At 36.9% G+C, this 22,370-nt stretch overlaps 1 protein-coding gene across 1 annotated transcript in view; it reads right to left on the bottom strand.

The window, feature by feature from the left end:
• The window catches only part of PLA2G4F (phospholipase A2 group IVF), a 28,912-nt gene that overhangs the window by 4,858 nt on the left and 1,684 nt on the right, over nt 1–22,370 (bottom strand). The window contains exons 2-15 of the mRNA XM_063289901.1: nt 21,826–21,898; nt 21,044–21,180; nt 15,105–15,230; nt 14,479–14,519; nt 13,419–13,461; nt 12,537–12,607; nt 10,828–10,993; nt 10,461–10,574; nt 10,058–10,095; nt 8,416–8,551; nt 8,122–8,258; nt 4,591–4,813; nt 1,408–1,522; nt 1,030–1,167 (exon numbers count right to left, since the gene is read on the bottom strand). Coding sequence (XP_063145971.1) covers nt 1,030–1,167; nt 1,408–1,522; nt 4,591–4,813; nt 8,122–8,258; nt 8,416–8,551; nt 10,058–10,095; nt 10,461–10,574; nt 10,828–10,993; nt 12,537–12,607; nt 13,419–13,461; nt 14,479–14,519; nt 15,105–15,230; nt 21,044–21,180; nt 21,826–21,898 — 1,558 coding nt within the window. The remainder of the gene's footprint in view (nt 1–1,029; nt 1,168–1,407; nt 1,523–4,590; nt 4,814–8,121; nt 8,259–8,415; nt 8,552–10,057; nt 10,096–10,460; nt 10,575–10,827; nt 10,994–12,536; nt 12,608–13,418; nt 13,462–14,478; nt 14,520–15,104; nt 15,231–21,043; nt 21,181–21,825; nt 21,899–22,370) is intronic.

The following is a 22,370-nucleotide window of genomic DNA, read 5'->3' as shown; positions in this document are numbered from 1 at the left end:
CAAAAAGTCTACCAGTAGCTATTATTATGAAAAGTGAAACACTCAAGCTTTAAAAAGTGACATACAGAATTAGATTCAATCTGAGTTTTATCCCTGACAGCTGTAGAATTTTAATACTCTTTCTCAACTTCACTATCCAAATGTTAGAATTATAATTCTCATCATCTTCACATATTGGATTTTGTTTTGTTTAATAAAGGACATTTTTAAAAACAAGTATTACTGAGAAATAATTTGCGTGAGCTTCACTGGTAACTTGAAGTGGGACTTCTACATCAAATAAATCGTTTTTATTCTCAAACACAGTATCTATTTACCATGTACCATTCAGGCCATTAGAATCATGTTGCTGTTGTTGTGTTGTTATAAAACAATGTGAAATGTGAAAAGTGCTGAAAACGATAGGTGGAATGAGGTTCAGCCTTCAGGTTTTAATATCTGGCTAGTTTCCACACATTCTGCTAACCCATGGCTTATTTTAACTATGGTTTAAGATGAAATCAAATAAATTGCATCGTGGCTTAATGCAATGTATGAACCTAGCTCAGGACTAAAAAATATCATTTGGGGGTAAATGAAAAAGGGACACAGAATGTCAATTAGCCAAGGATATGCTATATGTACTGGCAAGTATTTCTAAGGCTAAGCCTTGGAGAAAGCTAATCTTTAAATTATAGAGCTAAAAGTGACACCCCTACCAACTCTGAAAAAGAGTTATGAATTCACCCATCCATAACAAATCAACATACAGTATTCATAGTATCATGTGTGCTGATAAGACTATGTTGTCAGAGGACTCTTTGTTGCAATGCCCATAATAAAATAGATTATACTAGCAAGTAAATCCATATCACCGCCAATATGATCTGCAAAGATATTTCTTCTCAATTTGAAATATCCAATCCTGAAAAAAATCCATTCAATAAAATTCCTCTGTGCCAGAAGTAAAGCTTTAGAAGAGAATCACAAAATAGGCTTTATGAATGTATTTGCCTTTGGATTATCTACAGTAAATTCTGAAATACATACCCTGCAAGTAGCAGATCCGGGGCTCAGGATGCTTCTTAATCAGTCGCCCCATGAAAAACTCACTATCAAAGTCTTCTGTTCGAACAAAAGCACCATATTTGCGGAATCCAACCTCATATGGTGTGAACTCACACCACTCTAAAAAGAAAAACACCATCAGCTTAAATGAAAACATTTAAGCAAAACCACTATGTTCTCATTTAAGCAAAAAGTCTAATTGCGATACATCTTCAGCATTCACATGTTCATTAGAATAAAGACTATACAGTAAGGCCATTATGCAATATTGTGCAACTGCTATGAAACTGCTAATACTAAAGACATCCTAGAAGAATAAAGCAGCCCTAGGCTTTATAAGAATGAAATACCTTATTATACCTGCAAAGTCATCACCACGAACATTGGGTCTCACATTAACAGCTGCATAGATTGGGTAGGGATTCTGCCCATATTTCACAGCTTCCTGCTGGTCAGACAATTTTGACTGGTCTTCCTAAAAAGAAGAATAGAATCACAGGATATTTCACAGGATATATATTGCAGTGAAATCAGACTTCATACCTTATGTATATATACTGTATATTAGAAACCTACATTCTCAACAAGATAACAAGGAATGACCAGTATGTTCCTACTGATTAGATGGCTATAATTTGACAACATTTATCTTGTGTGTTTGTTTGTTTGTTTATGTTATTCATTCTATGTTATGAGCTATTGTAGAGGAACCTGACTAAGCATATAGAATGGTACCCCGAAGGTCCTACTCCCTTGCTCAGAAGCCCTGCTGCCACATATCTGGAAGATATCAGGTGTCCTCTGCCTAACCCCAGAGTGTGAGGGAGAGTTTTCATAACTTATGTTATCTTTCTGTCTATAAAAAGATCAAAAAGCAAAATAATTGTTTTGAGTTTTAGTAGTTATTTAAAAAGTACCAAAAGAACCAAACAGATAGTTAAAAAGAGGAGCAGGAAAAAGAAAAACCAAAAAAAAAAAAAAATAGGGATTTACAAGCAATAGAAGATCAAATAAAAATTTGAAGCAACATTAGATTAGTGCTGCATATTAAAATATCTTGTATCAATTTAAGACTTCAGAACACTATTAAATATACATTCAATAATTTAAAATAGTACCCAGTATAATATGAACCATAAATCAAAATTAAAAATTAACTAAGATTCCTGTCTAGTCTAGAAATTCTATCCTTATTTAATGAATCAAAGAAAAACTAATTTATTAAGGTGCTATGTTAGAAGATACCCAAATTTCAGATGTGTACAAATCTGTAAAACTAGAATACATAAATAGTTTCCAACTTGAATTAAATTCTATAAAACACTTGGTTTTCAAATACAAAGTTATTTTAGACATTGATGGATGCTCCCACAGTTAGTTTGCCCTTCATCTATAGGTGGAATTATACATGCTTTCCAATGAAAGGCATACAGTGTCCTAGCAGTTATTAGCATATACAAAGCCAACTTGGTATATGTGGGACTATAAGGTTTGGTTATTACAGAATTACAGAACCTTTACAAAAATTAAACAGAACCTTCAATCTTTAAAATTTATTTCATTCTATAATAACTCATCTTCCATAATTGTTGGACTTAACAATACAGTACCCAAATGTGAAAAAAATTGTCTTGATTATTGCACTTCCAACAATTTTTTGGAAATGTGCTATTTATTTTGGAAATCAATACTGGAGTATCCCAATAATAAAACATCTTGTACCAGTTTTCTCTAACTGCAATATGTACCCATTTAATCATACATCTTCAACATGTTTGGGTTTTGAGCCATGTTTCACTAACAACTTGTAAATATGTCCCAATTATACATCTCTGCCTGGCAAATTAAGTGATGCTATCAACACCTTATCCTGGTGCCTGGAGGCTGTGAGGGTCTAGATGGGGAACAACAGGCTTCAGCTGAATCCTGGCAAGACTGAGTGGCTTTGGATTTGGGGGACTCCTGGTTCTAGGACTACGCCATCTTTGGTGCTAGATGAGAGGCACTGCCCAGACAGACCCAGTGTGTAATCTGGGGGTCCTCCTGGACTCACGACTCCTGCTCAAAGAGCAGGTGGCAGTCGTGGCTAAGAGGGCCTTTGCACAGCTTTGTGTTGTGTGCCAGTTGCACCTGTTCCTGGATCGGGGGGCTCTGCTCACTGTCACTCATGCCCTAGTCACCTCCCAATTGGACTTCTGTAATGCCCTGTACATGGGGCTGCCTTTCAAAAGTATCTGGAAGCTTCAGCTGGTGAAAATGCAGCGGCACAGGCAGTTATGTGTTCCCCTAGAATGGCACCTGTTACACCTCTGCTCCACAAGCTGCACTGGTTGCCAGTTTGCTTCCAGGTCCAAATCAAGGTGCTAGTTTTGATCTTTAAAGCCCTTCATGGCATGGGGCTGGGTTATCTGAGGGACCACCTCTCCCCGATTATATCTTCCTGTCCCACCAGATCTGGCAGGAGGCATGCTGTGGGTCCCATCTGTCAGGGAACTACACTTGGCGAGTCCCAGGAGGTGGGCCTTCTCTGCCATGGCACCCGCCTTATGGAATCTTCTCAAACTGGAAATGAGGTTAGCTCCATCCCTCTTAACATTCCACAGGTCCCTCAAAACCTGGCTATGCCTTCAGGCCTGGGGGTCCCAGGGGATCAGGGAGGTCTTGCAATGGCTCCCTTACTGCGGCTAACATCATCCTCTCCTGCTTTTGTGTTTTTTATACTGTTTAATAATAAATGTTTTTATTAGTTTTTTAATTAAGCATTGTATGCCACCCAGAGTCACTTTTCTGTGAGATGGGCGGCTGTACAAATGCGATAAACAAATAAATGATGTTCTGAGTTTTATGTTACAGGTTTTTCAGGTGGAAGTATTCCACATTGCTTTTGTAATTTGTTTTGGACTGTCCTGCTTATTTGAAGATATTGAAACAAGCAATGTGACTCTGACCATTCCAAAGAAAAGAATCTTGAAGCATTTTATCTTTCTCTTGTTAATAAGTTCTACCGTCTGTATTAATTATTATTCCTCCACTGGTCAAATATTTTTGTGCATTCACCTTCATGAGAATAAATATCCTTCCCACCCATTTTTAGTTTTCTTCATCTTAAAATGTCTGCCATTATGTTTTTCCAGGTCTGTGAATAATTAGACTTAAATAATTTTTTTGTTGTTGATTATGTTATTGTTAAAATCATAGGGTTGGAAGAAACCGTGGAGTTTTTTTAGTCCAAGACTTCTTTGGGCATGTAGAGACAGAGACAAGTCTTGCCTCAAGGAGAAGGAACACGATCCAAGGCAAAAGCTGTTTTCCTCTTGTTCATGCTTGTCTCCTGCCTCCAGTCGTTTAAATGCTCAACTCAGGATTGGGCTGCTGTTTGAGGTTAGTATTTTTTAAATAAGTAATTAATGGAATCTCTGTTTTAGGATTTCAAGGAGAAAAGATTATTAGTATGGCTCAGGCAGGAATAAATCTGAAGGAATTTAAAACACTAAGTCTTCTAAAAAGGTAAATAATAAAGATTCCAAATTTAGAAAGCCTCACCTTCTGTTGCAGGAAGTACTCAACAATAAGGCCCCACAGATCAGTGAAAGATACTTTCCGTCCAGCATTTTCCATAGTGTTCAGTTCCTGGAAGTAGTACTTCATGTGCTCTGAGGAGAAAGCTGCTACTTTACTGCTGGATATTTTATCCTGGGCATTGCTGATTGGACCCTTGAGGTCTTTCTGTGACCATTCATGGTCTTGATACAACACTGATAAACACCTGCAAAAAATTTGGTGACAAATTCAGTACAACAGCATAGAGCTGTGGCTATTTAATAAATAAAGGTGCTGGAGAGATACAAATACCTTCCCTGAAACCTCCTGAAGAATAATGTCCAAGCAGAGAGACTAGTCCTAAGATTCTCAGAGGAAGTAAAATGAATGCAGACAACTATTTTAACTTTTTGTTAGTATACCTATACTTGATTTGCTTACTTTTGAGCTTCTGAAAAACAACTGTGACTAAATTTTTGCTATTCATTAAGAAGGTTTTTGCCAGGTCTTGTGTACATTTGGTATTAAGGGTTTTTTACTTTGATTCAGGACTTTAGTATTAGATGGGCACACTTTGCAACAGTGCAGGAAAAGGATTTAAGTGTTGGATGAAAACCTGTTCCCCAAATCCAAAACTTCTCATAAGAGAAAAACCCGTATCATATTGTGGCAGTGGGACTCTAAAAAGGGGTATTGTCACAAAAGTTATGTATCTTTGGTTTGGTTTTGAGTTGTTTATACAAGAAGCAGGTTTTCTGAATGATGTCAACAACCATGTTTTCCCATTCAGTAGTAAACTGATAGGGCTACAAGACCAAAGATCAACATGTGAGCCTTATTTTGGACTGGTGCATGGCATGCAGCATTCCAAAGCATGGTGGTCATTAAACAATTTGATGGGTCTTCCCATCAAGCTCTAATGAATTGCTAAGCAGTCACATTCTACAGTTGCATTAAGAAGAATTTAGGCTAGGAAAGGCTAGAATGAGGTTGACAGCATAATTTATTTGTTTATTTATGAGATTTATCGGCTGTCCCAATCTGTTGCAATCTGGGCATGATATATATCAGCACTATATTATCTGCCATACCATTGGCCACCAAAACGAGAAAGTAAAAGTAAAAATGGCAGAATCATTGGAGGATAACCAAATTTTGAAGAATCTCTGTTTCTTCAAAAGATCTCATAAGGTTACAGATAGATAATGCATAGGTTTGATTAGATTGTGTGGATGCTGGGTTTAAATATGTATTCATTCATTCATTTGGCAAATGTGACTTTTGGTTTATTATGTTTGTTTAGCAAATGTGACATTACTGTTTGAAAAAGGTGCTGACTCCTGGGCTAAAAGTACTGAGCCTGTCTGCCTGAAGATAGTATCAGAAAATGACTAAAAAGAATCCAACCAATAAGGAAGATTTCTAGATTATATAGCTTCAAGAAAGCTATTAATAGAACAGGAGAAAGTGCATACTACATAAATACACACACAAAGAAATATAATTTCAAATTCTGTTCTAAGTATATCCAGAATTTGTAAACATTCATCATGTTTACAAAAAAGAAAGAAAAAAGTGGCAGAGAATTCAATTGATAATCCTATTTTAAAATAATTACTGAAAGAGCTCAATTTTACTTTAGGAAATACAGAAATGTTCTGCTTCCAGAGAAGAAATGGCAAACTGCAGATGGATCCACTAAAAAACAGAGCTGATGACCGTGACAGAACAAAGAGCGAGTGAGTAGACTAACTCTTCATAATTCTTCTCCAGAGAAGGAGAGGACCTGAGATCGCCCACAAGTGTTCCATACAGTTGGTCCTCGTGAGGAGACTGCAAGACGTTGGTTTCTGGCAGGTTTAGAGCTCTGAGAAACAAGGGAATAACTATCTTGCTCTGGGTTCACATACTTCCTTTTCTAACCACTTTCAGAAATTGCTTCTTAACTGCTTTTCAGCTATTAGGAACTTTTGGATCAACAACTTTTACAGCACCCAATGGGTTTCCTTCAATCCTTAACGAAAGAAGTTTTAAATACTAATTTAACGACTTAATTTTTTTTTCTGGAATAAACAGCACAAGGGTGATTAAAACTTTGATTTTAGAAAGTTACAGATGGATAAGGGTCCAGATAAATTTGAAATAAGATTTTGGAATTAATTATAAGAATACTTCCCATGGGAAAATACAATTGTTTTGAATGCTTTAAAAAAACATGATAGGATGGGACTTTGAAGGTTGGACAGTAGAGGGAACAAAAGGAATGAAAGATTACAATTAAAGGAGAACACTTAAATTTGACTAATACAAAATGGAGCAAAATATTTTAACATTCTATGTATTGAAGGATATTTTTGAACAATGGACCAGAAGTTAATTTTAAGAGTGTCTGCCTCTATAGATAGACTGGGTTTAAAAGATGTTATGGAAGAGGAACAAGCTTTACTGGACAAGGCTGAGACTGCTCTGAAAGTGGATTTAAAAATGACAAGCCTCAAGAACGGTATGGAAAAAGATGCTACACTGGACATACAAAAGAAACCGGCTGATGTCTTAATAATTAAAAGGGATATACAAATAACAAACCAAGAGAGTGACCTGGATAATCTTCCTATATTGGATTTACAAAAGAGGCTTGTTAAAGCTTTGAAGAATTTTGTGAGAAGGGACAAGGGAAAAATGAAAAGAAATCAAGTTCTAGGACATTATTTGAAGGGACTAAAGACCAAGATTGTTAAAAGTAAAAGGGAGGAATATAAAGTTGGTCTATTTGATCAAGGTTAAAATAGATATGCTGTTATCTCTGGTAACCCTTAATGGACTTTTGCTGATCAGGATTGAAATGATGAGGTTTTTAAAGGATTTGTTTATAGATAAGAGATGGAATATGGGAAGAAGAGATCATTTGTTGTATTTTAAGAGAAGGTGATAAGTTACTAAAATTGTTTATACTTGTGATGAAGGGGGAAGTCATTTCTTTATATATTTCTTTTCTTTTCATTTACTATATTCATATTTTTTCTTTCTTTTCTTTCTTTTCTATTTCTTTTCTGCACCTTCTATTTCCTTTAGTTTGTATTAGTTTTTTATTGTTGTAGTTTGTATTAGTTTTTTATTGTAGTTTTTTTTAATAAAATTACTATTTAAAAAAAGGAGATACTGAAATGTTCTTATTATCAAGTCAAATATTAACTACAGCCATAAGGCCAGCAGTCAAGAAACAATACAACAGGTAAAAATAGAGAAATATAAAACTAAAAGGAAAGAAAATTAATAATTATTCCAAACCCAATGAGAGGCAGACAGTGCATATAGAGGCACAGAACTGTGCAACCCAAAAGGGCATACTATATCTGAACAATGGTCAGACAAGAAAAAGGAACATTATTATTATATGAATCTAAGTTTTTGTGGCTAATTATCTATTTGTTCAAATAGTAGAGTGAAACATGATTTTAGCAAATAGTCCAAAGAGCAAAACAGTATCTTGTTACTTGATTTTCAATGTAAGAAATACCTACCATAGATACATACCATGTAGAGCCAGAAATCCCAGAAAGATACGTAATACAATCCAGAAGATTTAGCTGCTGAAGACCAAGCAAACTTCCATAAAATGATGACAGTGCTCTTATCCCTCCCCCAGATCCTAGGACTGCCACAACAGGCACCTTAAATAAATAAGAATGAGGAGAAAGCTCAAACTGTTATGTAAAAGACACCTCTTATTAATATACTAACTATGACAGATATTTAAAGAATGTTTACAGAACCCTTTATCTAATTATAAATTATACATATTTCACTAAATTCTAATAAGTCACATACCTTATCTTTATTGGGGTCTTCTCTCAATTTGAGTGTGTTCTTTAGTGCCTGAGATACAATTTTCTTCCTTTTTTCCAAAAATTCTCGCTCTTCTTTACAAAGGTCAAAACCAAGACGTACATCAAGATCCTTTGTCCTAGTTTATACAATAGGGTTAAAGCGGGGGGGGGGGGGATGAGCATGTGTGTTTCAAAAGCTTCATACTCCATTCAACACACTGGAGAAAGATCTCTCAATTATTTCTCCATTCAGAAAAGGGGAATAGTTGTAAATAAAGATCCCTGTCCTAAATCCAGCTGATTGACAACATAGAACTGAATCAAGAAATAATCTGATTTATACAATGCAATTTACTATTGTCTCAGACCAATTGCAATTATATAAACATTTTTAGTTTACTAATAAAAAGAATATCAGTAACAACTATTCCAGACAACAGCAACATACCTATCTTTCCAGTATGTTTACAAAATATCACTCTAACTTCAAATACTTGGGACTGAATCATGGACAAAACTAAGAAATAAGATTCCATTTTGGTAAGATTCTTAAGCAGTAAAAACAGATATAAGTGAAAAAGGGGAATAGACTTTGTGGATATATATGTTGCAAACATTTTACAAGTTGGATCTCCAAATTATTAACGGCACCATCATTACCGACTATCCTGCAGAGTTTTCACATTGGGCTGGTACAAGGCCCTCTTTGATTGATTAGAGTGCCATATCAAGAAATCTATGTTCCTCAGTCCTTCAATTGCAGATTGACAACCTCCCCGAGAGTGATCACTGTCCCAACGTACTGTTTTTGAAGCCCTTTGGTGTTCCCTTTTTGGAAATATATCCTATTCCATCTGAAGATACCCCCATGGGTCAAATATGAATGAAATGGACAGCTCACATGAATGATAAATTAACCCAAATGCTCTCTACTGATAAGGCACTCCAACTTTGTACAGCTATTCTTGATGACAGGTCCTCTGACCAAATTTTGCCATCTTATACTCAACTAGTTCAGCTTCTTCAGCCAATTCTCTCCACTCACCCAGCTGGTGTAAACAGGAATCAGCACTCTTTCAATCAACCTTGGTTTGATAGTGAATGTCACGCAGCTAAGAAACAACTGATTTCCTGCTTTAAGGAATATAAAAATCTGTTGCTCCTCAAGAGGAAATATAAACAGCTGCCAAAGGTCTTGTTTAAAAATCCTAAAACTAAATCATGGCCATGTTCAAAAAGGGAAAAATTACCCAAAGTGAAAAGCATATACACAGGACATTAGAATGTGTGTGTGTGTGTGTGTGTGTGTGTGTGTGTGAGAGAGAGAGAGAGAGAGAGAAAGAAAGATGATAATCTATCAGAAGATCTATCTATCTATCTATCTGACAAGCAAAGAAGTGACATTGGGAGATTTTGTTGCAAAAACCTCAGTGTTCAGCTTCAGCCGAAATGCACATACTGTATATAGCACATATAATAATTAATAATAATAGTAATTTATATGCCACCCAACTCCCAGTGACTTTTCTTTGACTTACAACCATAAATCCAAAAAAACAAATAAAAATGAAGTCCCAGAACAATCTCTGAGGAAAGTTTGTAAGCACAAGTCAGCCCCCATCTGCAAAGAAGAATTCACTCACATTTCTTCAGCTTTCACCTTTAGATCCACACTTAGTCCCTAAGATGAAACACAAAAGATTCTGAAAGAGGTTACAAGAAAAAAAAACCTGATTCAGTAATTAATTAAATAATTGATTGATTTTCCAGAAGGCCTTGTAGACCTGGCGCTGGGACTAGAATGTTAGTAGAGCCCAGCATGTGTGTGCTTTATGCTGTTAAAGATAGTTTTAAGGGTCCCTCAACTAAACTTTTCATTGTTTTTTATCTGTTCACTGTGTTTTTACGTTCATTCCTGTTCACCATCCAGAATACATTGGTTAAGATAGGCAGCCATGTAAATTTGTTAAATGAATAAATATATAAATTGCTGACTGGGTGGTGCAATCTATGAAAAATACAATAATAGAAAACAATAAACGTTACCTTTCCAAGTGGTACAGTTATGTCCACTTCCTTTCCCAGAGATAGTGAATGAAATGGAACAGTCCCTGATCCAAGAACAGTACTGTGTTTTTCAAAGTCAGGACTCACTCCATCCTGAAAAAGATACAGCATATTTCATACGGAAAGTATATTTGTAAGCGTCCTAAACAGGGCCGCAACTAGGGGGGGCAAGCGGGGCGTGTGCTCCGGGCGCCATGCTGGGGAGGTGCCAAAATGAGCACTGGGGAGCGCCAAAATGAGCACTGGGGGAGCGCCAAAATGGGCACGGAATCCATGTTTGCCCCAGGTGACAGAGACCCCAGTTGCAGGCCTGATCCTAAACATGGAATGTGTATCCATTTCTCACCTGAAGAACTGTAATAGTTCTTTCCAGCTCCACACTCAGTTCTGAGCACATCTCTTTCCCTATGTGAAAGACAAATGGGATCCCACAGGTCTGATTGGAGTCTGGCTTGCATGGCTTGCTTAACTGCTTCTCATAAGATCCCGGAAGTGAAAGCCTGAATTGACTGCTTTCTAAAATGACAGTAAGAATTTAGAATATATATGATTCAGAAAAAATAAGATAAACCAGTGTTTCTCAGCCTTGGCCACTTGAAGATGTGTGGACTTCAGCTCCCAGAACTTCCCAGCCAGCATGTCTGGCTGGGGAATTCTGGGAGTTGAAGTCCACACATCTTCAAGTGGCCAAGGTTGAGAACACTAGGGTAGACTATAAACAGGAGGGAATCCAAAGAAGGAAGAGCAAAATGCCACACTCTTATATTATAGATCTGATCTTAACCTCATAGAATCATAGATGTAAAGGTGGGAAGGGACCTTGGAGATCACCCTGCCCAGTCCCAACATCAATTACTACAGCATCCCTGACACATGGTCATTCAGTCTCTGTTTAAACATTTCCACTGAAAGAGAATGTGCCATCTCCTGAGGAAGCCTTTCTCAAGTAGAGTTTAATAAGAGGTTGCTAGGGGTTCCAAGAAAGATTGTAATTAGAAAAAAACCCCTCATTTTTTGAACTTCACACACTGTGCAATGCTAGCACTCACAGCACTGGGAATTTTTACACACCACAACTCAGCTGCTGGCCTGCCACTTTGCTGTTCTTGTAAATATAAAACATGGATTGTGTAGGTCAGAAGTGAACTGTATTATGAAGTTTTCATATTTTTTGCGATTTTTATGCAGGAGTTCCATGACACCTGAAAATTATTTCAAGTGTTCCTTCAGGGTAAAAAGATTAAGAAAGGCTTCCTGAAGCATTCTGTTACAATTATACAGAACATTAATTTATAAAATATATAACTGGCATATTATGAATTGAAATGTTCACTGTGTTTGAAATAAACAACATTTAAATTTGATTAAAGCTGGAAGCTAATTCTGCTAACATTACTTTCTAAGAGTGTTATATTCAAGAAAAACGTATTCAAGTATCAAGCTTATACACTTGGAGATTTTCTCTAAAACAGATGGGTTATCATCTATCTTCCATGTTTATACAGCCTTTTGTTAATTCCTAAATGGGGGGGGGAATACATCACCTGGAAAGGGAAGAAGAATCCTAAAGAAAATCACACATTTATTCAAAATAAAATAACAAAATAAGATCATCTCTATCTTATAGTTTGGGGGAGGAGTGACATGATGAAAATTTTACAGAAGCAATTCATCCAGACTCACCCAGTAACCTGATAGCCGTAAAGGGAAGAAGCTCATTAAAACAAACATAACTGATTCAAAACCAAATTTCACATATCCACAAAAATAACTAAGCACAAGTTGCCTTCTCTTTCTCACACATACTTCAAATTTTTATTCACTTACTCCTCTGCTTTCTAGATCAGTCTGAGAAAACTCCATGTAACCTATAAAACTATACCTCATTTGATCTGATTCTACTATTGCTTTTTAGAATCACTTGAATTCAGACTTGAATTTCATTTAACTTAAAGTTTTGCGCCTCTACTAAATCACTGAATCCCAGATACAGGCATAGTAATGATTTTATCTATCATAAAATTATGATGAAAGAGGAAACATAACAAAACACACCTACCTTGTTCTCTCACCTTTGTATTCTGATCTTTGTTAATTGTCCCTTGCAGGTAAAGGCAAGGACAAGCCTATGTGGAAAGAAGTAATCAGAAATAAATATTGGGTTTGGAAATTGTGTCTCCATTTGGTTAAGTTCTAGAACAGTTAATGCAGAATAAAATGGTTTGAATTGTCATGTTTTATAATTCAAAGTAATTGTGTTTTTTCACTGGCTAGCTAATTAATTGTATTTAAAAATCACTGAAAATAATGTTTACTCTTCTCAGGTTTTTTTGCACTTCAAAAAAAAGATAGGTACCAGGCACAGGCAACAATATGTAATAGGAAATTTAATAGGAAAAAGTCTCCTAAAATAACATTCAATTAAGAGAAAGGAATGTTTACCTCTGTGCCTGTATGAAATATAATTCAATTTCTGGGAAAATTCATTTATGGTTTTCATCTTGTGTTCTGTGGAAGCTTGGTTTGTTGAGAAGCTTAATAGGGATGCCATTCTAACTGAACTGACTATTCAAATAAATCATGTCCCAGAATTTGTTATTAGTACACAAGTTTTCTAGAGCTGACAAATCAATGTAGAAAACGTTGCATGAAGGTAGAAAAGACCTAGAGAGGATTTTAGTAATCAATTTACTATTCTGTGATGCTTTATTAATATTACAAGCTTTCCATTGTTGAGCTGACAATAAATATTCTAATTTTACTATGAATTTTATACATTTCAGAGTCCTTGACAAAATATTTTAATATCTCCAGCAGATGAAAAATGACTTGAATTTGAGAAATATTCTCTTGTCAAGACTGCAAACCCTAACTTTACAATTCCACAATAAATGGTAGTTATAAAGCAGGTACTTTTCCAATTCATTAAATACTCACCACAAGGACTCCATTTGTGATAACTTCACCAGGAGCATCAGAACTATAAACATAAAAGTATTGCCATGAACAGCAACAAAAATATTTTACATATATTATTATGTTCCTTTTTGGGCTCTTTAATTTATAACTTAAGGTTGGGGTAGTTGTTTCCCAGGAAAGATAACCCCTTTGAGTCCTAGCCAGCATGGAAAATAGTGAGGGATGACAGACATTGTAGTCCAAAATTCCAAGTTTCTATTCTTGACATCAGAGAAACTCCATTTGCAAAAACTGGCTAAGCAGTCTTTAATGTCCTACAACTGTTTTGCCATTAACAATTTTAAAAACTTGCAGATACTGTATATTGAGGAACTGCGCAAATCAAATCTTAAGACTGTTTTCTATGAAAGGATCTATCATCTACTTACCTCTTCCTCCAGAAAAACTGGAGATACAGTAAGATATGTCAAGTTCTAATAGCAATCCTCAGCCATCTGCAAGCAGTTAAGATACCCCTTACTTTAACCTCAGAAGAAGATGGAACTGTAACATTTTCTCCATTCTTCCCACAGACAAAGGCTTATCTGCACATGCAACACCAAGGTTTTGTTAATAAGCATGTGTGTCCTATTATTTTTCTTTGGCAAACACTGCTTTTTAACTAAGCCTGTACAGATCAGTCAGGATTTGCTTCAGCAAACTGTTTTGACAAAGATCAAAACAAAGCCAATTTGTTTCAACAAAGTACTTTGCTTTGATACCAGGAGCTTCTTCTGCACAGAAGCCATCATTATCCAATGAAGCAACACATCTGTGTCCTTCTGTTTACAAGTGGGGCATCACTTCACAATTTTGTTTCATAAATTTATTTATTACATAATAAATAAATAAATAATTGGTTAATTGGTTAAAAACCTTTTTAGAGAAACCACACAAGACTTGAAAAACCTCAAAATTACTTTAAAAATTAATCTAATCCTATTAATCTTTTAGGTGCAAGGTATAATTTAATTTATTATGGCATTTCCCAGCCCACATTTAGAACTCTAGATTGTATGACTGGATTGTGTGTTCTTACCTTTTCTCCATAAAAAATTCTACATCCAGTTCTTCCTTATCCTGGAGATAAATGAGTATTATATTAATATATTATATGTGAGTATAATAATTATATTAATACATTTCACTTAAGGACTATGACATAATTCAGAACATATTTGTATAGTTTTCAGAGGCTAGTCCAATCCAAAAGATAATATGTTTCAGTAAAAAAAAAAAAAAGCAGAAGTTTCATTTCTCTGCCAAATGTATTATGCAACATCAAATGCAAAATTTAATAAAAGGTGCAAATAAACAAAACAGTAAAATGTAGGTGTCGTTCTCAGTTTCATATTCCTTGAAAATTAAATCAACCCAAGAGCTGCCAACGTGGAGACATTAGGAATAAGCTGTAGGGCTCCACAATTTCCAAATAGTATAAATGAACATCCAGATTTAGGAATCCCATATGGTTCTCCCAGCATCATAACTCATCAAAAATTACAGGATCTTCTTATTCAGTTATAGATTGCTCCCTGCAACAGGAGGAATACAGCTAATGTAACTGATTAAAATATTCATTAGTCACTGCCAACGTAAGTATTCAGAAGCAAAACCAAGTTTAACCTTGATTTTTTTAATGCACCAAGCAGCAAAAAACCTAACCTCTTTTAGCTTGAAAGTGTTTTTCAGCAAATGGCCTTCCTCAATCCCTGTAACATCAAACACGACGGAAGTAAGTTCATCGCTTATAAGAACATCTTCATCAAACAGAGTCAGTTCAAGTGTGTTCTAAAAAAACAGGAGAAAGAGAAAAGCCAAAACAACAGAGAAAGAATGGTGTGCACTAAATATGATGTTCAAGGAAAAAAGTAAAATGTTTTGAGTTTTAAAAAATTCATTGCTAATATACTGAGCTGCCAATTTTACATACTCCATTATAGATTTGGGCTTTTTAATAAAACAGTTTTTCATTAAAAGCCAATATAGTATATATTAATTAAACTTGGAAGAACCAAGTATCTGTTCTTCTAATCAAATATAAGCCCTGAGTAGATAATTTAGATGCCAACCTGTTACATAAGGCACAATATCCACCAAATACAAGCAAGCAAGTTATATGGCTTTCTACAAGAGTGTCTTTCTTACTACTTCTTCTGTTAAAGAAGATGCAGAGTGACTTTTTTTTCTTACCATACATTCTAATATGTGAGAAATTCTGAAGACTTTTCAAGACTTCCCCAAATCATTACTTGATATTTTGATTCTCAGCAGGTGGCTAGTACTGGCCCAGGACATTTTACTACTGCCTAAAGCCCAAATGAATGTTCTGTTCTACAAGAACCAATACTTAAAAAGCTTTGTTGTACAGCAAAAACTCTAGTTTCTGCCCTTCATTTCTCATCCTCTTAGAATGCTGTTGGATCTTTTTGAATGAGTTGAGTCAATTCAGTTCAATTCAGCACTCAAATCAATGAGGCAATTCAACAGTATATAAATACAAAAAATAATTTTGCTATAGGGTAGGCCATTTGTACACATGACTATAAATAAGATAAATTGTTTTTTTTTAATAAATATTTTCCCCTGTTTCTGGTTTTGGTTTTATTTCTGAAATATTATCAAATATATAATTTTAAAAATTATTTGTAATTTTCTGAGGAAATAACTTAATTTAAATTAAATTTCTTTAAAAGCTCACATGTGATTTTTCTGCCTTAAATTCTGGCTAAAATTGTTTTTTACTGAAAATTTCCTTATGTTTCTGATTCTTACAGAACGCTTTTAATTATCAAAAGAATACTATTGAATTGGTTATCAGATTCTGTGGTGTCTAATCACTTTATTTCTCAAAAAGCCATAATAGATTGTAAGCAATGTGTCTGTTGAATTGCTCTCAAGAAAGGCTGGAACATAAACTCCTCCTAACTTGTGTTGGTGACCTAATTAGTAATGCTTCAACTCCAGCTAATTATCTGACAAATATTTTATGCTTGTTTCACAGGAGAACCTTCTCTTTGGCCAGATTAAATGCTTTGCCTTCCACATTAATGGAAGGAAGACTTAATAGCATACCATGGCAAGGAACGTTATGCCTGTCTGGCAGAGGAAACTGAGACAGTGCTACAAGTACTAAGAAATTGTCCAAGCTTTTCAAAGTTGATATTCAGTTTGAGTGGCATTCAAGCCTAGAAAGCAAATTAATTACATGTTCACAAAGGTTCTTGGATTTAATCATGCCTCCCTTAGCCACTAATCCTGGCAAGCTGGATGAAAAAAAATTATATCTTTTTACTTGTCGATTTGTCTCTGATACCTCCAGAAAGGTTCCAAAGTACTGTTCTGTAGTTATTGCAGTTCAGAGTTTTTTTATATAAACTTGATTTTGATCTAAACATTTATGGTTAATTCTAAACCATGTTAAAGATAATTTAATGTATTGCTTGAGAATTGTATCTTTTGTCTCTTACTGTTTCTTTTGAACATTTGCATTATCTGACTGGCAGCTAGTCTTCGACCCTAAGCAAAGTCCTGCTAAAACCTCTTCCCTATGAAAACAAACCAGAACATTCACAAATGACTGCAGTAACACACAAGGGATTAGGTTCCTACTCCATAGCTATGGAATTTGGTAAGTAGGATGGGACAACAATAAGAAAATAATTCAATCACAATTGTAATATAGTACTGCACTTTTGCATTACAGGGCACACTTAGAAGCAGGCAAACTTTCCCATATTAGCTACAAGGCGAGCTGCTCATCTGTAATAGGGCACAGTATCTTTTTTTTGTTTGTTTATTCGTTTAGTCGCTTCCGACTCTTCGTGACTTCATGGACCAGCCCACGCCTGAGCTTCCTGTCGGTCGTCAACATCCCCAGCTCCCCCAGGGACGAATCCGTCACCTCTAGAATATCATCCATCCACCTTGCCCTTGGTCGGCCCTCTTCCTTTTGCCCTCCACTCTCCCTAGCATCAGCATCTTCTCCAGGGTGTCCTGTCTTCTCATTATGTGACCAAAGTATTTCAGTTTTGCCTTTAATATCGTTCCCTCAAGTGAGCAGTCTGGCTTTATTTCCTGGAGGATGGACTGGTTTGATCTTCTTGCAGTCCAAGGCACTCTCAGAATTTTCCTCCAACGCCACAGTTCAAAAGCATCAATCTTCCTTCTCTCAGCCTTCCTTATGGTCCAGCTCTCACAGCCATATGTTACTACGGGGAACACCATTGCTTTAACTATGCGGACCTTTGTTGTCAGTGTGATGTCTCTGCTCTTCACTATTTTATCGAGATTTGTCATTGCTCTTCTCCCAAGGATTAAGCGTCTTCTGATTTCCTGACTGCAGTCAGCATCTGCAGTAATCTTTGCACCTAGAAATACAAAGTCTTTCACTGCTTCTACATTTTCTCCGTTTGCCAGTTATCAATCAAGCTGGTTGCCATAATCTTGGTTTTTTTGAGGTTTAGCTGCAAGCCAGCTTTTGCACTTTCTTCTTTCACCTTCATCATAAGGCTCCTCAGTTCCTCTTCGCTTTCAGCCATCAAAGTGGTATCATCTGCATATCTGAGATTGTTAATGTTTCTTCCAGCGATTTTAACTCCAGCCTTGGATTCCTCAAGCCCAGCATGTCGCATGATGTGTTCTGCGTACAAGTTGAATAGGTAGGGTGAGAGTATACAGCCCTGCCGTACTCCTTTCCCAATCTTAAACCAGTCCGTCGTTCCCTGGTCTGTTCTTACTGTTGCTACTTGGTCGTTATACAGATTCTTCAGGAGGCAGACAAGATGACTTGGTATCCCCATACCACTAAGAACTTGCCACAATTTGTTATGGTCCACACAGTCAAAGGCTTTAGAATAGTCGATAAAACAGAAATAGATGTTTTTCTGAAACTCCCTGGCTTTTTCCATTATCCAGCGGATATTGGCAATTTGGTCCCTAGTTCCTCTGCCTTTTCTAAACCCAGCTTGTACAACTGGCAATTCTTGCTCCATGAATTGAAGTCTACCTTGCAGGATCTTGAGCATTACCTTACTGGCATGTGAAATGAGTGCCACTGTTCGATAGTTTGAACATTCTTGAGTGTTTCCCTTTTTTGGTATGGGGATATAAGTTGATTTTTTCCAGTCTGATGGCCATTCCTGTGTTTTCCAAATTTGCTGGCATATAGCATGCATTACCTTGACAGCATCATCTTGCAAGATTTTGAACAGTTCAGCTGGGATGCCGTCGTCTCCTACTGCCTTATTAGCAATGCTTCTTAAGGCCCATTCAACCTCACTCTTCAGGATGTCTGGCTCTAGCTCACTGACCACACCGTCAAAGCTATCCCCGATATTGTTATCCTTCCTATACAGGTCTTCTGTATATTCTTGCCACCTTTTCTTGATCTCTTCTTCTTCTGTTAGGTCCTTGCCATCTTTGTTTTTGATCATACCCATTTTGGCCTGGAATTTACCTCCAATGTTTCTAATTTTCTGGAAGAGGTCTCTTGTCCTTCCTATTCTATTGTCTTCTTCCACTTCCGCGCATTGCTTGTTTAAAAATAATTCCTTATCTCTTCTGGCTAACCTCTGGAATTTTGCATTTAATTGGGCATATCTCCCCCTATCACTGTTGCCTTTTGCTTTCCTTCTTTCTTGGGCTACTTCTAGTGTCTCAGCAGACAGCCATGTTGCCTTCTTGGTTTTCTCTTTCTTTGGGATGTATTTTGTTGCCGCCTCCTGAACAATGCTGCGAACTTCTGTCCAGAGTTCTTCCGGGACCCTATCTACTAAGTCCAGTCCCTTAAATCTATTCTTCACCTCCACTGCATATTCCTTAGCAATATTAGTGAGCTCATATCTAGCTGATCTGTGGGTCTTCCCTAATCTCTTGAGTCTGATCCTAAATTGTGCAAGAAGAAGTTCGTGATCTGAACTACAGTCAGCTCCAGGCCTTGTTTTTACCGACTGTACAGATGTCCGCCACCTTTGGCTGCAAAGGATGTAATCAATCTGATTTCGGTGTTGTCCATCTGGTGAAGTCCATGTATAAAGCCGTCTCTTAGGTTGTTGGAAGAGAGTGTTTGTTATGCAGAGTGAATTGTCTTGGCAAAATTCTATCAGCCTATGTCCTGCTTCATTTTGTTCTCCCAGGCCATACTTACCTGTAATTCTAGGTGTCATTTGACTGCCCACCTTAGCATTCCAGTCTCCCGTGATGAAAATAACATCTCTTTTAGGCGTGTTGTCCAGTAGGTGCTGCAGATCCTCATAGAACTGCTCTACTTCAGCTTCTTCAGCATTTGTGGTTGGGGCGTATATTTGGATCACTGTGATGTTAGATGGGTTGCCCTGAATTCGAATTGAAATCATTCTGTCGTTTTTTGGGTTGTATCCAAGCACTGCTTTAGCCACTTTACTATTAATTATGAAGGCTACTCCCTTTCTTCTGTGGTTCTCTTGTCCACAGTAGTAGATCTGGTGGTCATTTGATGTGAAGTGGCCCATTCCAGTCCATTGCAGTTCACTGACGCCCAGAATGTCTATCTTTAATCTTGACATCTCACCAATAACCACATCCAATTTGCCCTGGCTCATAGATCTTACATTCCAGGTTCCAATGGTGTGTTGATCCTTAGAACATCGGATTCGCCGTTCACCACCAGCACCGTCGGCCGCTAGCCATCCTTTTGGCTTTGAGCTAGCTGCGTCATCACGTCTGGGGCTAGTTGACCTCATCCTCTGTTCCTCCCCAGTAGCATTTTGACCATCTTCCGACCTGGGGGTCTCATCTTCCGATGGTATACCGACATATCTCTGGTTGTACTGATCCATTTAGTTTTCACGGCAAGAATACTGGGGTGGGTTGCCATTACCTTCCCCAGGGATCGCATTCAGTCTGACCTCTCTGTCATGACCTTCCCGTCTTGGGTGGCCCTTCACGGTTTAGTTCATGGCATCATTGAGGTGCTCAAGCTCCAGCACCACGACAAGGTAACGATCCTTTGCTGAAGACAGTATCTTTAGATGGATGAATTAGGCAAATCATACTTTGGAAAGCTTTTTCTTTTTCCTGGTTTGTAGCAAAAATTAAAGTCTTTGTTAGTTTATTCCATCATGACATGTGAACCTAAATGTGTGTTAAGTAAGATGCAAGTCTTTTGTTAACTCTTTTTCCAAAACACACAATATATAATTTTTCTCCCTTGTTTAACTCTAGATGGTTTTGCACATATGTAAACTTTGGACTTATGTGGAAGATGAAATCACTAGGCAAATAAGAGATGGCAAAACAATGTGTGCAATGTAAGATTAGTTTTGCCTGCTACTCATCTGGGTTAAACAGCTAGTTTGGACCTATCGTACCTGCTGTTTCGTCTTCTTAAAAGAACAGCCCTGACTTATCAAGACTGTCTGACTTAGTTTTAATGGCTCATGACATGTGCCAAGAGTAACTTTGCAGTAGCAAAATGAAGCTGAGAAACAGTGACAAGTGAGCAAAGCCAGAGGAGTGGATTGGTGGCTACTGAATTGTGATTTCCTATCAGGACTTTTTGATTTCCAAAAATATAAGTTTTTTCCTCCTACTTATTGTTCTATTTCAAAAGTGGAATCCTTTACTTTGATTGCATCATGTATCCTGTACTGAAAAGTTTCATTCCATTCCGGATCACTGGAGTTGTCAATAACTCGAGTTCGGTAAATAACAGGTGATGCAGTTGGTAGACGCAATTCCACGTAACAGTCAGCTTTGGATACTAAATGGGAAAGAACAGATATGGACAGGATTGTTAAAATAGGAAAGTCATCCACTTTTACACTTGATCCTTCCTAACTTGTACAGACAATCAAAAGCAGAAAAATAGTTGTGTAAGGAAAACTGTTAACTCTTCAAATCCCATTCTAAATAACCTGTGGATGACCTTAAGCAGGTGGTGATTCAATTCTCATTAATTTCTATATAGTGGTTAAGGCATCGGGCTGGAAACTGGGAGACCGTGAGTTCTAGTCCCATCTGAGGCACGAAGCCAACTGGGTGACCTTGGGCCAGTCACTCTCTCAGCCCTAGGAAGGCAGCAATGGCAAACCACTTCTGAAAAACCTTGCCAAGAAAACTGCAGGGACTGGTCCAGGCAGTCACCAGGAGTCAAAAACTGATTCAAAGGTGCACATACACATGGGCAAACATGGTACACCTGTTGGACCTTCTTAAAAAAGCGTTGCCTTTTCTTGGGGTCAAACAATAGTTATGCAATCCCAGGAAAATACTTATCCCTCACTATTGGCGATGACTGGGACTACTGGTTTAAAGAATCATTCCCCACTGATAACAGTTGGTGTTCTACTAAATGCATTATAAAGGCTGCATCCAAATGAGAAACTAATCATCTCCAGATACTTACATAAATCTGTTCCTTTAATATTCCTGGCTCTGAGGATTTTTACGGTAAGATTGTAGTAAGGGTGCTTCTCACACTGCAAAAATAATTAGTCCAAATATTAACATGTAAGGGCTGTCATTTCTGTTGACCTTAATTATCTTTCAGACCTGCAGCCTCTCAGTAGAAAATAACACACAAACACACACACACACACACGGATATATATGCAATATCAACCCCTATTTTTTCCTAACTTCCAACCATCAGAAATTTAAACACATGCAGAGCAAGAACAGACCAAGTATGTACACATCTTTCAAAGATTTCCAAGATCCACTTATTTATATTCCAAGGCAGGGAAATCTATACTGTACATTGCAACAGTCATGAACAATCCTTGGATTTATTCATGACCATGCATTCATAATTTACTTTCCCGTCACTAATTCTATTTATATTTTACTGTACCTATTTTACTTGTCTCCTTTCAAGAGTTTGCTGCAGCAGGTAGCAGCATCTTGCCAGATTTAAGTAATCCCTCTCCCAAATAAAGATAAGAATACTTG

The sequence above is a fragment of the Candoia aspera genome, chromosome 1 (assembly GCF_035149785.1).
Source record: "Candoia aspera isolate rCanAsp1 chromosome 1, rCanAsp1.hap2, whole genome shotgun sequence".
In the NCBI taxonomy this organism is placed as follows: Eukaryota; Metazoa; Chordata; class Lepidosauria; order Squamata; family Boidae; genus Candoia; species Candoia aspera.
Note: the sequence above shows the minus strand (reverse complement) of the source record. Positions and strands in the feature narration are given on the sequence as shown.